Source organism: Nicotiana attenuata, unplaced genomic scaffold (genome assembly GCF_001879085.1).
Source record: "Nicotiana attenuata strain UT unplaced genomic scaffold, NIATTr2, whole genome shotgun sequence".
In the NCBI taxonomy this organism is placed as follows: Eukaryota; Viridiplantae; Streptophyta; class Magnoliopsida; order Solanales; family Solanaceae; genus Nicotiana; species Nicotiana attenuata.
In genome coordinates, this window is record NW_017671348.1 from 59811 (window position 1) to 75128 (window position 15318).

The following is a 15318-nucleotide window of genomic DNA, read 5'->3' on the forward strand; positions in this document are numbered from 1 at the left end:
GCACCAAATTGATCTCCAGAAAGTAGAAGTATGCTGTTGAGTATTTATCGAGACGTCGCAGAAAATTGGATGGGCTAAGAGGTCCATTTAGTAAACTACTGAAAAGCAAAGTTACCAAACACAGCGACCTCACTCTCCCGCAAAGAAAGCTTAGGAATAAATGTACACACAACTACGACAATTGGCAAGAAATTTCATCATCATTTTTTGGGTCTTCTTCCAGATTTTAAGGAGCATGACAATTACCGGGTAAATCTTAAAATATTTATCAGTAGAATGATTTAAAATAAGACTTTACTAATATCTAAAAACTTCAATTTATTTGAACTACTGAAGGTAGCTCGAGTTGGACTTCCAAAACTATTGTATGTAATGACTGCACTGCATTGTTAGTGTATAAACGGCACTTTTGAAAGAAAGAAAACAGAAACACCCAATATTCAACCATAAAATGTCTATATATATACACGTATTTCCTCCGCATAGATAGTTCTGGACAAAAAGGTGGCCAAAGGGGAAGGTGGCAAGATTCATTGTTGAGACAGTAGGTATATTTACAGTTGTACCTACTTTCTTCGAAATCCATATCAACCAAAAACGCTGTGCATGCAAGTCAATTATGTATATTTAAGTCTCCTGGCAGGTCTATCCGCCTCTTCGTCGACGGCGAAACAAATACCTCATCTGCCCTGCAACATGCTTGATCCTGGATCCTGTTGCTGGTCCTAAATTATTTACTTCACTACAATTCACGGAGTTGACCACCTCTGAATCCTGGATATATAAGCTTGCAACTTCCTCACATGATGTTGAAGAAGGTGCAGTTTCGTCTTTCCCTGTTCCAGAACTGGACACCTCGAAAACTTCAGGCACGGGCCTTGGCTTCTTTGCAGCCTGCTCTGCTAATTGTGAAGACAATATCTTTTCATTTACTTTATAATCATAGATATCAGTGGAGTTAACCTCCTTGTGGCACGAAGCAGAAATAGTGGCTGTAGTGGGTAGGTTATTTTCCATACCATTCGGATCATGGTTTTCATCTTCCTCCTGAGAGTCCAAAACAATATAGCTGGCAAGTTCCTCCTCCGAAATTGGTGAGTCAAATTTTGCTGCATCAGGAGTGGAAACCTCCTCTACTTCAGCCTTACGCTCTTCATCATCTATTGAATATGGAGATCGACATCCATAACTTTGACAACCTGGAGTTATATTTTTGCTAAGAGGACTAGCTCTTCCAGGAAACAGGGTTTCTGCTTTAGAACTCCTGGAAGCATGTGCTGCTGCAAAAAGTTCAATGGACTGGCTCCCTGCTTTGATGGCTGGTGAGATAGACATCTGCTCCCCAATTGCCTCTTCCTTTTAAAAAATAATAAGAAACAAGACAACTAAGTTAACCACTGGAGATGTGCTCAGATGCGAATACAAACTGGATAAGAGACGGGAACATTGTCAAGAATGTGATAACTTCAGGCTAAAAAGGGGAAAAAAAATGAACGTCGGAGTAAAACAGGAAATATTTGGACAAATACAGGTGCGCCACTTTAGTAAGCGGGCAAGATGAAACAAAAAATTGATTGCTTTGCCAAAGTAGTAGTTGCAAACTTTTCCTGCACCACACCAACCTTCATCACTCAACATCCAAAGAGAATTGTAAGATAACCAACATCTGCAAACAATGAGGTTCTAGATATTAATGCCCTTGCCACTTTCTTAGTTTTGTCGTTCCCACCCTTTTCACAAATATATCCCTGGAAAACAAGCAATCCCACAAAAGGGGAGCTGACGACTATCCATGCAACTATTTTGTGAAGGACTTCCATCCAGAATATTGGTTGTTATCAAAAGTCAAGCAAACTTAAGCACCAGAATGATAAAGATCGATTACCTCTATTGGTGACATGACATTCCTAAATGGATCCAGTAGTGCCTTTTGCCCATCATTGTCATAAGCAAGTGGCTTTGCAGAATCTGGTGCTTGCAACAAATCTCTAGAAACCACTTCTGATACTGCAGCACTCTTCAAACCCCTAATAAGGTTGGCTACAGGAGACATATTAAGAAGTTCAGCCTCATGTGAGCTCAAGTCACCACCAGGACATGCTTCTCTGGCATTGCAAGTTTCCTGAGGAACATTCTTACAAGTATTTTCCTCTTCTAAGCAATGTAAAGAATAGTTGTCATCAGAATCAGCTGAAGAAACCTTCTGGACTCTATTTTTTGTAATTTCACAGATCAAACGTTTAATATGTTCACGTTTGCAATCAACATCTTCAGGTGAGAACCAATCTCCAGCAAGCTGAAAAATGGAATATTACCAAAAGTGGCAGTAGGACATGAATAACTATTCAACACAAGAAACAATAGCATAAACCCAGCAGCAATCAATCACATATGTAACTGTCAAAACGGTTTCCCATCATCCCAATAATATTATTGTAGTCTTCGCATCAAGCTAAAAATGCTAAATCCCCAGAGTTCAGTAAAATTATGCAATAATTCACCGATATCATAACACCATGATTACATATAGCAAAATGCAAGCTACATTGAACAGATGCTCATTATATGATCTCAAACATTGCATCTTTTAAAATATAAGTTTGTTAAGAAATAGTTCAACTTCAGGATACTCATTCCTAGCCAGTCAGACAAGTTTACCAATGACTCTGAATTTAAGTCGCTTAGCTCCGCAGGACAGTCAAAATCTAAAAATGGAATGAAAGATAGGATTTACAATAGAGCCATGATTAATGTCTTCAACTTATTTTATAGGTAAACAACTTTTGAACCCCTTTGCCACTACAGTAGAATCTTCCCGGATTAATATGTATTCAACTTTAACTATGAACATGAAACCTAATGAAATAATGATTCACAGAAATGCAAGAGAGGCATGTTAACAGATGATAACTCGAGAAAAGAGGCATCTTGTAGCCACATAATGCAACACACTGCATGTCTGTAGCATTAGGCCACAAGTAAAGCAAATGACACAACAATAAATAGAAGAATAAAAAAAAGTTCTAGATAATGGGGAGAAAGACAAGCACAGTGGATCATCATAACTTGTAGGCTCCCCTTTATGTAATTTCACTAAACTACAGGACAGGTATATTAAGATTACCCTTAGATTTTTTCTGGAGCTTTATTACTCCAAACCCAATTTGATCCTATAGAAACATGCAAAAATGCAGATATGTAAGTTCGTATAATTAAAGCTGCATGATGCAGTTCAGCAGTATCAACTAAAATTGCAAAGCACCAAATTTTTTCCACATTGCATCACTTTGGCAGCTCAATGTGAAGCCTTGTTTGCTAGTCTAGTTCCAACTTCTCCATAAGTGAATTTCTCTGTCCTGAGTCCTCTGTAGAATATTAACATTTCGTCTTCTTCCCCTCGAATCTCAACCACCTCAAAGCTAGGTTTCACTCCTCCTTCTCTCCGTCTCCATTGTTAAAAGTCCCGAAAAAGTTTTTTTTTTTTCCTCACTGTAAATGGGTCATAAATAGTGAATGTGTAAAGTACATCCAGAAGAGCATGTAGGAGACTGTTTTTTAAATGTGGGAGACTGTTTTTAAAATTTTACCTTATCATGTACCACTAAGATGCACTATTTGTCAAATTCCTATATCTTCAAGCTTTTCCTCTCATTCTGCCCCTTATACTACCTAAGCTACAAGAAAATTGTATAGATTCCCCTTTAATCAGCATGCATACCAGAAAAGAGAAAGATATTCTCAATCTATTAAGACTGACTAGTACCAATTAATCAAAACCCTGGAGCAGCTCTAGGAACAAAAAATAAACGAATTAGTCACAATAGAAAATTTTGAGAAGTATTTGAGAAAAGAATTCAATGCATGAGGAATAATAGCGGAAAACCCAGAAAAGCAAGCACCCATAAACAAAATGACCTTGTCGACTTAATGAGAGATGGCGATGGATGAAGTGCAAAAGCTTCTCTAAAGTCCAAGATATCCATCAGCTAACGTCCCCCAACATATAAAAAATGATAACCCCCGGTTCCATTTCAAAAGGATATAACAAGGACGAAACAGCTTACAAATTTGGGCGATGCAGTTATTTTGGAGAGGTTGAAGTTGACCGGAGCCTGCTCCAGGAAAAGTTCCACATAATGTAGCAGAAAAAGGCCACAATCAAATGAGTTTTCCTGCTGTGGCAGCTGGAAGCAAAAAATAAAGGTGTGGGTGTAAGAAGATGTTTTACTATAAAAGACAGTAACAAGATATTTGTTATGATTGTTTACTGCAGTTTTTAGTTTCCAAAAGTATGTTTCAAGCAGTATGCATGCATGTTGTAATCACCAAAATTAACCCCAAGTCTATGAAAGAGACCAGATAGGAAAAAGAATCGATACTGCAGAAAACTTTACAGTAGACATTTGATAAAAACCCATTTGCAAAAGAATGTGGTCACTGAGTAACATTAAAAGTTGTAACTCTTCCTGTAGTACATCATTTTTCACAGGTGCCGACTCACTGTACTCAATTGAATTGTCCTCTAAAAGTAGTGGGATTCTTTCTTCTCCCTTTAGTTTATTTAAGTGTATGCTTGCCTTAGTCTTTTTCTCTTTCCTTTCCCCCTTTTTGTATAATTTGAGGAGGCAAGGTCAGTTGGAGAAGTAGAGCGGAGCAGATTCCAGTTCTAACCAAAAGGGTCAATAAAACTGTCCAAGATACCACACAAACCCCAAATTTACAAGTATTCTAGCGATAAATGCTCAACTTATAAGTAGTGCAAGAGCTTGGTGCTCTAGCATGCAATTGAAAAAAGCAGAAAAATGCTAAATTTGTAAACAAAAATATGCCAGGAGTATGCAAAGTTCTCAACTAACGGACTTTGCTGGATGAACTAAGGATATAAAAAGCTAATTTCAGTTCTGCAGTTCAATCCAAAAAGCAGTGAAAATGCAATGGGGCATATCGTAGTAGAAGAAAGAGATGATTGCTTATCCAATGGTACAAAACCTACATCACATAGACCAAAGATTGAGTTTATTTTTCTCAAATAGTACATAAAGACAAAATCAATCTGTAAAACTGTAGCATTCAGCAGGCATGAGGATTTGAAATTTGAAAAATCACAATTCTTAATGTAACAGATGCAGATTTAAAAAACCAATTGTATTTTCCTCCACCAGCTGCACTTTATAAGGCCCAAGTGCTTGCAGTGGAGATTAAAGAAAAAAGTGCAGGCAGATGATTACGTTGGAGATGTTGAATATGATTCAAAAAGTAATTAAACGACTAACTAGGTGACTTATAAAGAGTAGTTAAATCAAGGATAAAGTAATATAAAGTACTATCAGGTACATTGTACTGAAAAAAAGATATTTATACTGAATACAAAAGAATTATTCCACTTAAGGAAATTGGTCTAGTTTTTTTTTTCTTTTTCTTTTTGGAGGGGAAGTGTGTTATACTTGGTGGCCGGGCTAGCTTGCACACACATCAACTGATCCAGGGGATAGTCTGTCCACCCCACCACAAGCACAGGTAGCCAAGGTAATCCCATCCACCAAGGCTTGAATAGATGGGCTCAACAGCAAATCAGGGTGCTTTTTGTCGCAGTTAGCATCTTACAAGTTGATAGTCTCTCATAATCTCAAGAGTTTTACGGAAATCACTTCTTCCCATGTCCCAAAATAAATTTACATGTCCAGTCAAGAATTAAAAGTTCTTTCCATCACACTTCTAACTTGTGGTTTTGACCATTACAAAAACCTCCCCATATTCTAAATATGAATTTTGAGTAACAAATATGCCTTAATCCCGACCTAGTCCTCTATATGAATCCTTTGTATCTCCACGCTGTCCTTTTTTTTTTTGCAAAATAAAGATCCCTATGATGCTTTTTATCGCAATTAGCATCTTACAAGTTGATAGTCTCTCATAATCTCAAGAGTTTTAGGGAAATAACTTCTTCCCATGTCCCAAAATAAATTTACATGTCCAGTCAAGAATTAAAAGTTCTTTCCATCGCACTTCTAACCTGTGGTTTTGACCATTACAAAAACCTCCCCATATTCTAAATATGAATTTTGAGTAACAAATATGCCTTAATTCCGACCTAGTCCTCTATATGAATCCTTTGTATCTCTACGCTGTCCTTTTTTTAAAATAAGGATCCCTATGATGCATTCAGACCTATGTCTTTGCAATATTAGTACACAATTTATTGTTCGAGACCGTTAAGAAAATGGACATTAGGTTTAACCATAAAAGCTAGCCCATGAGGTGAGGATTGTCAAAACAATATAAGAAGACAACAACCTACTCCCTCAGCAAACGTGGGACACTCTAACAACCTTGACACGCTCAGGACTGGACATCTGGAGTGTACTGTAGCCAATATAACATAGGGGACCAACATTAAGTGAACCGAGAACAAGATTAGGTTTGGCTCTAATACCATGTTAAGAAAATGAATATTGGGATTTGGGTCTAGTTCAACCCTTAAAGCTAGCTCATGAGATGAGGTTTGATCAAGACTAGGAGAAACAATCCATTCCCTCAACCAATGGAGTACAATCTAACAAGGCAAATTGTTGGTTCTATAAGAAGATGGTCTAGATCTCACACTTATCCCCAACTGAATCGAATGCAAGTTTATCAATAACTAACCTTTAATCCAACTAGCTGGTATCAACTGTATAGACCCTTTTGTTTCACTATGTTCTGGTTTTAGCTAAGTTCACATGATTCAATAAAAAATCAGGTATATTCTGAGTTCGGAGTAACCAAAATAAGAATTTCTACATGAATTGATGACTTTGCACTACATTCAAAAGAAATAATTTACAGTAATCAAAAACATCTAATAAACAGAGTCTTTTGATATTTAATTGATAACCACTTTAACATAAAAATAGAAAGGCACCCATGAAAATGCCATTTTTGAATATAGGCATCCTTTAACTGCTCAAGATTTCCATGAACTATTTTTTGTTTTTCTTTTTTGTCTTCAAAAAATAGCTTTCAAAAGCTGATTTATGATAGAATAAAGTTGCATTATTTCCAAGCAATAGAGTTAGACATGTTAGCAAAATCATACAAAAACAATGAGTTTCATTACGCAAAACATAAAACAATAGTGGTTTCTAAGACCACAGGTAAGGGGAGAGTATAATGACAACCTCAAAGGCAAGTTTATGTAATAAACCTTTACGAGAATCCTAACAGCTTAGATGTTTCCTTTGTCTCAATTTATGCTATTTCATTTTAAGACTTACAGAAATGTTTGACACTCCTTTAGCATATCAAAACTCTAGATACTTTTGAAATTAATATTTAGAAAATTAACTATTCCTAGAAACCATTGTTTTCAAATATTACCTATTCGCTCATCTAAAGCCACCAATATGATTAAAACTAGCTTCTCTATCTCCATTTGTCATATTGTCACATCACAACACAATAAATTTTATGAGACCAAGTTCACTCTATGTTTATAGTTACAGCCAATCTACTTCTTTTGGGTAACTAAACATTATATTAATCACCAAGTAATGAAATTACAAATCAAGCTTAGCTATCACAGCTAGCTACTCCAAGAGAAAAAACATCTCATTTACCTTCTACCCATATCTACTTAATACATCACAATGAATAGTTCTTTTTTTAAGAAAACCTCTACAGATTATTAATTATCAGGAAAACAATTATAATATACTTTCTATTCTATCGAAAAGTTGAACTCCCAATAATATAACATATATTTATATTACTTCTATAACAAGTCCGACAAAAATCCTTGTAAGAAGAAAAAAGGCATAATTTTGTTTTTGGCCTTTTGGCATTGTAAATACGGCTTGCAGCACTCTCTTGGTGTTGCTATATATACAACTGTTAACATTTTAAAAAAAAAAAAAAAAAAAAGGGGTCCTACAAAAAATGGACTCATGAATGATTAAAATATTAAGCTTGATGTTAATAAGTGAAGGAGTTTCATAACTAATAAGCAGGTTGCAACTAATAAATTTTTACTTTCCCAAAACAGTGATTTATTAGAGAGTCAAATAAATTTAACAGAATCTCACTAAATTAAAATTATGAGACAAAAAGTGCATCATTAGAGGTTGAAGATGATAATATAACTGTAATTATTAACATATAATCAGTGTTCATTCTATATGTGCAATAAATAGATTCTAGAAAAGATAACCATTGCTTTTGTTGACAATAACCGAAACTTCTCCTTTTGTCGATTAAAGGAATACGTCTTATTGAAGGAAAAAGCATTTTCAATGCACGATAGAGAGATGGGAATGGAGTGATGCCTTGAGACTGAAAAAGGGCAGATTCGAGAACTTCCTTGCAACATCCTCTGCTACTTCCTTGTGCCTCTCTTTCCACTCTTCCAATAAGTAACTGCACTTACAAGACATGAGACATTCTCTCTTTCCATTATAATCAAGAAACAATCTTAGTCTTTCATAGTGAAATCCTAAACGAATTTCACTAATACAGACACACTACAATGTAAAGAGATCTCATATATATCATTGTTTGCAATATGCTCACTTGCAAGGTGAATGACCAAATGCTATCACTAGACTATGGTTACAGATGTACCTCATATAATATACAAACAGAGTTAATTTATTTTATATGATTGCGACTCAATCAATAACTACTCAACCTTGTGAGTCAATGCAACTCAAACGGATTATACCTTTGTAAAAGATTCTTCAGGCCTTTGTGGCTCCCTCTGATTGAGTCCATGTGCAAGATACATGGTACCCTAGATGATTTCTCCATTTCTTCCTCTCCTAAAAACTTCCTCCAGTTATGAAGAGTCATAATAACTAGAAACAGAAGCATATAAGTCATCTGATATACCTCTAATGGTAACAACCTCGCCAGGGTGACAAATGACTATCAAACTCCAGTGGAGACTGTCACAAGAAAAAAAATCATAGTGGAGAGCTGTATCATAAAAGTTTTAACATATAAGATGGCTCTATAACAGCTTCTAACCTGAAGTTGACCGGAATGAAAATGAAATCCTTTCCAAATAGATCAACTTTTGTAGTCCATCTACGAACTCGCTGGAAAGCAGCTCTACCTTCACAAGCTCTAGTAGGATCTTTGTCCAGATCAGCAAGCTTTCTGAAGAAAAAGCTATTGAAAAAATGGAACCTATCTTTCTCCTCAGGATTGATTTTGTTCCTAAGATACCTGCAATTCATTTCATCAATCGAGTTTTCCTTCTTTCACAGTGTCAAGCAGGAGACAACAAGTACTGAACTTCAGAATAAATGAATGAAACATCTGTTTCATCAGCTTGAAATGTTGAAATTTGTGGTTTTACACTTTTGAATGTCATTTTTTAGATGGATTTTTGTATGGCACTTCCAGAGCAATAATGCAAAACAGTACAGTCAAAGACCAGACGAAAATATTCTGGGTAGATCTCCAGCTTACTTTCAAATGTGAAACGTTCGAACAAACTATCTCTCTCTCTCTATATATATATAAACGTTTAGTTTACACAACACTTGAGCAACATCTGGAGATGGTATAATCTATAGAAAATAAGGAAACCAACCGATAGGAGTTTTGAAATACTATACCCTTAGATAACGATCGAGACACATATAAGGTAATAAAATTATAAAAGTAACATACAGTATCCTCCATAAATAACTACCCTAGTATTGTCAGGGTTAATTTGTTCTCAAGCCCTGGTACTCTACAACATGCTTAGGTGTTAAAACAAGCTAACTATCAAACATTAAGGATTGAACTTTATCTGTGTATTGAGCCTTAAAAGAAACTCCTGTATGCTGTGAACAGCATGAACTGGGATTACACAGAGGACCTGATATTCATTTACCATGGAGCCTATATACTGCAAATGAAGGTAGTTGAATCATGTTGCCTAGTTGATTCATGTTGCCTGTAAGAAATAACAAATATCTATAATCGGGATGGAGGAAGGGATTGTGACAGCAATAACCAAATCTGGTTCGGATGCAACTACTATGCAATGAAATCATTAGGAGTCCATCATGCAGTAAACTTTGACTTGTCCTGATTAAAAAGCTGAAACAAAATGAAGAAACATTTGACCTAAGAGTCACACAGCCACTAAATGTTTCCTTTTATTTGTGGTTAACAAAAGTAGATCCTACTTCCAGATGTTGATAACGAACCACATGCCAATATTTATGCTTACAGGAATAACTAAATTCACACAAATGAATAACCAGATCCAGAAAGAAAGAAAAAGGAACCAAAAAGTTAGCTAAATTTAATTCCAAACCAAATTAGCTGGGCAGTACCAATTGAAACAGGTACATATAAACTCACATAATGTAAAAGTCGATGATGGTATCATTGATGAAATTCTTAGGCTGTAATAGATCAACATCTCTCTTACTTATGGAAACTGCACCTGGATCCCCTTCTGGATAAATAACTTCTTCAAAGTTATCTCTGGAACAGTAGATAATGAAATAAGATACAAGAATCAAACAATGTGAAGTTACTTCAGATACACAGAACTTGGAGGCATGCGTACGACAAATCTTAAGGCGTTAATCAGTGACCTTTACCCAATCCAAAGGTCAACATCGACTATCTTTCTTTTTTTTTAATTAGATCACTGTAAAGATTGAGTTTTTACCTTTAGAATGCTAGAAACACATGGCAGGAGAAAAGTCTGAGGAATATATATCTTAAACTAGAACTTTCAAACTACATGAACCCTTTATATGCCAAATTAGCTAATTACTAGTCATTCTTCCTGGCTCTACACCTCATAACTGCGTCAATCTTTTGGCAACAAAAGAGAAATGTCGCCACAAAAAAACCTTTTATAATGATTCATAAGTCAAAGAGAAAGACATAAGGAACTCCTCTGGTTTCCGGGACCCGTTTAATATATAGAAATATAAGTGTGCATACTGTCAGACATCAGTAACCGTTTAAATCACCACTAGCAAATTGAAACAAAAGCTGTTCATTCTTTCGCGGCCAACCAAAATTAGACCTTAGTCAACTCGGCAAATCAGATGTACATTGAAAGGCGACAAGGATAAGTATCTCTTACTTGGGATGATAATGCTTTGAAATTGAATTGCTTTTCTGCCCAAAAAATGGACTGTAGCTCCTCGTGCAATCAAGTCTGACAAAGGAGGCATTGTAATGAACTAATGATGATATTAAAAGTTCCATCAAAGTGAGGAAAGAGAATTAACAGTAAGATTCTAAAAGCTACTCAAGGTAAAGTTACTTTGGCGTAACTGGTAAAGCTGCTGCCATGTGACCAGGAGGTCACGGGTTCAACCCGTGGAAACAACCTCTTGCAGAAATGCAGGGTAAGACTGCGTACAATAGACCCTTGTGGTCCGGCCCTTCCCCAGACCCGCGCATAGCGGGAGCTTAGTCCACCGGGCTGCTCTTTGTTATAAAAGCTACTGAAGGTAAAATCAATAACAAATTGATCTTCATCATCCATTGGTGGTATTAAAATCGTCATTTTAGTAGTTCACTCACATCTCCGGCAACTGAGACAGTCAATTGGTACAGCAAGTGTGTCCTACAAGGCCAAGAGAATAAATCTAGAGAACTTTTTCAAACAAATTATCTCACAAATTCTAGTGGGGAAAAAACTCTTCTGCTCCCACAGTCCATCAAAGAAGAAAACCTACTTTCTTCATAAAAGGAAGAGCATAATCATTACACAGAGAAACACTAGTCTCACATTGAGCTTAGCCAGCCAAATCCAGAAAACAATGAAAGAAGTATCTCACAGATCTGCCTGGGGGGAGGAGAGGCTGTTGACAATAAATACAGATAAAGGAACAAAAAGTAAACTTCATTTTCTACTGCCAAAAACGAAAGCAAGATCCCAAAGGACATCCAAAAATAAGAGATGAACCATCAAAAACATTGTTCAATGAAGAATCTTACGATGTAATGTCATTCCATTTATCTTTGTATCTCACATCCAGCATCTTAATTGCTTCTTGTGTTTCAGACCAATCAGGGTGGAACAAAGCAAACTTTAACACAACAGCGCCTGTAAATTTAGAGGTATTCATGTAAACAAAGATCAATCACTTGTAGAATCACAGCTTTAAAAAACTACCTATATTCTCCCCTAATAAATTACACAGAAAAATCTACGTTTTTCAGTTTCCAACTCCAAGTTTCATATCCCTCCAAAAGCCAAAAACTTGACCCATCGGACTGTTGCATGCAACAGCATCTCCAGTACATATATGACCAACAGATAATAAATTTTGAATTTGAAAAATCTAGCATTCTCTTCTCCAACCTTGTTCTAACAATTAATCTACCCTAAAGACAAAGAAGGTGTTTCCTTTAGAGCATGAAGGAGGTTCTTTAGAGCAACCCAGCAGGAGAGCATGACTTAGCTTTTTCCAGTTGCAGCTTGAGACCATGAAATTAATCTCAAATGTTGGGAATTGTAATTTAAAAGAAGGAAATCATTTATCTAACAACATCAAACATTACGTGGGAAAGTATTCTATTGAAATGCACAAACCTGAATTTTCGTTGGATTTGAGATGCAATTCCACAAGGGCAGTTTTAACCTAACATTAGCAACAAAGTAAACTCGCATGTTAGCAAGCTTCACTTACCCTCCCCCTCACCCCACCCTTTTCTTTTTTCGGGTTGGGGGGGGGGGGGGGGGGGGGGCAAAATACAAAAATAAAGGACGCACTATAACTCACAATTTTGCACCACATGGAGTTAATAGAGAGAATATCAGAGTGTGTCCATTCATATGTAAATGGTAAGTTCATCCACTTGGAGGAGCCCTCAAGCTTTATGGAACTGCATGAAAAAGTCAAAATGGAGCTTGTAGAACACGTATCTCCATACTCGACACGATCAGGTTTAACAATCACCGAATTTTTCTGCAAAGGACAGCAAAAAGAAAAGTGAAGTATAAACAATAGTTTTCTGCAAGCTTTGAAAAACTCCAATTGTAACTTTCATCATCACAATACATTTGGGGGTCATTTGGTTCACATATTAAGCAGTTAACCTAAAGTTAAGCAGCTACACCAGAGAAATTGTGAACAACACATCAGCTGGAAAAGGATTTATAGTCAATGATGGAGCAAACAAAGCACAGAGGTTTGCTCTATCAGATACAAGAATTAATATCATTTTACTTCTGAAAAACAAAGTTATTTAATTACAGCAAAGACTACAAGAGGCATGCTCACTTTATCACATAGATTAGGACTTTGCATCAATTCTTGCTGGTTTCCTGAACCTAAAATGATTAAAACAGAACATCTTCATAAGCAAATAAGTGGCTTTATATGAGCAACCGTTGAAAATATGATATGATATAATTTAAGCAAACCCTTATTTTCTGGCAGATAACAGGCCGGCTTGGATGATACGATTTCAGTAGCATCATCTGAATCTAGAATAACTGGCTCATTCTGCAGAAGTTTTGGATGGCATAGTCATAAAGCATATGTTAGAAGTATGTAAAGTTTGAAACATGAGAAATTGAGAAAGATGGGTACATCAGCAAAAAGTCTTCCCCTAAAACTTTTGCCATCAGTGTCAGAGCATCCAGGTATTTTCGCTCTTGTTAAATGGGATTTGGCCCCGGAAGTGTCACATTTTGACTCAAGATGACCAAGAGAATAATCCGTTGAAGGCTTCGAACTTGAAAAGCTAGATGCCACAGTGGCACCTGACTCCAATATCTTCTTTTCTGCAATATCATCACTATCATCAATGTGTAGGATTTCATTCACTGAATCATTTTCTGAACTCCTTGTTCTTCCTTCAACTAAGGAAAATTTGTTAAATAGAATATCAGCACTTCTATAATTAAAAGAAAAAAAAAACAAGATAAACTAAAAGCCTGCTGGACAAAAACAGGGGGAAAGTTAGCAATGAAAAAAAATACCGAAAGGAATCTGCAAACAGAAAATAGATGTCACCTAGTTTAAGCCAAATAGTTTCACAGATCTTATAGAAATGTCATTCATCTTCAATTAATTCAAAACCAAGAGCATGTACATTTTAAGAAGATGGCTTCCTTTAGTTAAACCAAGTAGGATGAATGCAAAAGCATTATATATGTTTCATGGAGATGTATCAATTTAATTGAATCCATAAACACTATTATTATATACTTTGAGCAAAATCTGATAAGAAGAAACTGCAAGAATAAGTTACACCACAAAACTTCTGTTTCTCAATTCCTAGATATATGCATCAACTTATTCTCGTTGTTGATACTTCCGGTCAATGTGTCCGTTATCCCCATGTATTAATGCATGGTACAGGCTCAACCTGAGTACATTCTCGGTCTTCGTCATTACCTTCATTCCTATGTTCATCACTTTTATTCCTTTTTTTACAATCGTCTTGTTATCTTTCAAGTTTCATATTTTCCCCCTTTTCTTAACTTAATTAGACACAACTCAGAAGTTGCGTTTTTCTTCCGGCGGTAGAATGATAAAGTGAAAAACAATGTTTTGCACTAGTATAATAAAAGAGCAGCAAAGAAAACGTAACTACATTATGTTCATACAAAAATTGTACGCTGAAACAAAATTAGGGTTTTGCAGAAACGTACAGAAGCCGAGAAAGGTGTACTTATCGATCGGGGAATGGGATTTCTTAGGTTTTTGAAGTTTAAATGCTTGCAATAACTTTTTGGAGTGTTTCTCAACGCACTCATCGTCGGGGTTAAACTCAAAAATGGAGAATTTGTGATTGCTAGGGCTTTGGCTGTTGCTGCTACTCGTCTTCTTCTTTCGGCTATTCCTCTTTGTCATTGTGGACGATCGTACCTTTTGCACAGCCTCAACGGTACCTTTGCCCACTTTCCACGCCAAAGATTTTGCCTCTCTTTTGTCCCAACTTAAATGAAACTTAAAACTTTACATTTGAAAATTTTGAAAAAGTTGCAAAAGATTCCAATTAATAGTTTGTAACTCAATTCTAATTAAATACAGTTGCATAAAGTGCAAAGAAAATACAAAAGAATAACCCAAAATTCTATTTAAGTTGGAGATGAGATAAGCCCATGCTTAGATTTTTAATGGTGGTCAGCATTACTATGAATTGCACAGAGATGAGATAATCGTTTATATATTATGAGCAGTGTGCAAGCTGAGCTTGGATACCATTAAAAAAATACTTTAGAAAGAACTATATATTTTAAAGTGAATTGTGACTTCTAAAGTACATAATTCCACTAAACACCTTTGGAGGTGTTGGCCATATTGTGGACATCTGACATTCTTTAGGACCTTCAATTTTATACTCCCTTTGTCCCAATTT

The 15318-nt window shown here is 36.0% G+C and overlaps 1 protein-coding gene across 3 annotated transcripts; it reads right to left on the bottom strand.

Annotated features, from left to right (window-relative positions):
* Positions 1-301: 301 nt before the first annotated feature.
* Positions 302-15250, bottom strand: LOC109207719 (probable ubiquitin-like-specific protease 2A). 3 transcript variants are annotated; one of them, XM_019370694.1, is made up of 17 exons: positions 14609-15250; positions 13542-13813; positions 13373-13454; positions 13230-13279; positions 12729-12914; positions 12539-12587; positions 11941-12049; positions 11078-11152; positions 10336-10461; positions 9001-9201; positions 8863-8918; positions 8696-8792; positions 8301-8391; positions 4065-4184; positions 1886-2296; positions 1020-1356; positions 302-899 (listed from the first exon to the last, which is right to left on the bottom strand). In XM_019370694.1, the coding sequence occupies exons 1-17, from the start codon at positions 14808-14810 to the stop codon at positions 646-648; spliced, it is 2718 nt and encodes a 905-aa protein (XP_019226239.1). In that variant the 5' UTR covers positions 14811-15250; the 3' UTR covers positions 302-645. The 3 variants fall into 3 exon arrangements, with proteins under 3 accessions (XP_019226239.1, XP_019226238.1, XP_019226241.1); XM_019370693.1 differs by having other exon boundaries at positions 302-1356; XM_019370696.1 differs by lacking the exons at positions 302-899; positions 1020-1356 and adding an exon at positions 1379-1666.
* Between the last annotated feature and the right edge of the window lie 68 nt (positions 15251-15318).

Bases quoted from the DNA above. Each gene is read 5' to 3' on its own strand.
- LOC109207719 (XM_019370693.1), bottom strand. From the start codon at position 14,810: ATGACAAAGAGGAATAGCCGAAAGAAGAAGACGAGTAGCAGCAACAGC. The intron at 11,153-11,940 runs GTAAGATTCTTC...CTCCTTTGTCAG, and splicing joins AAATGGAATGACATTACATC to ACTTGATTGCACGAGGAGCT. The intron at 8,919-9,000 runs GTTAGAAGCTGT...TTCTTGTGACAG, and splicing joins TTCATTCCGGTCAACTTCAG to TCTCCACTGGAGTTTGATAG.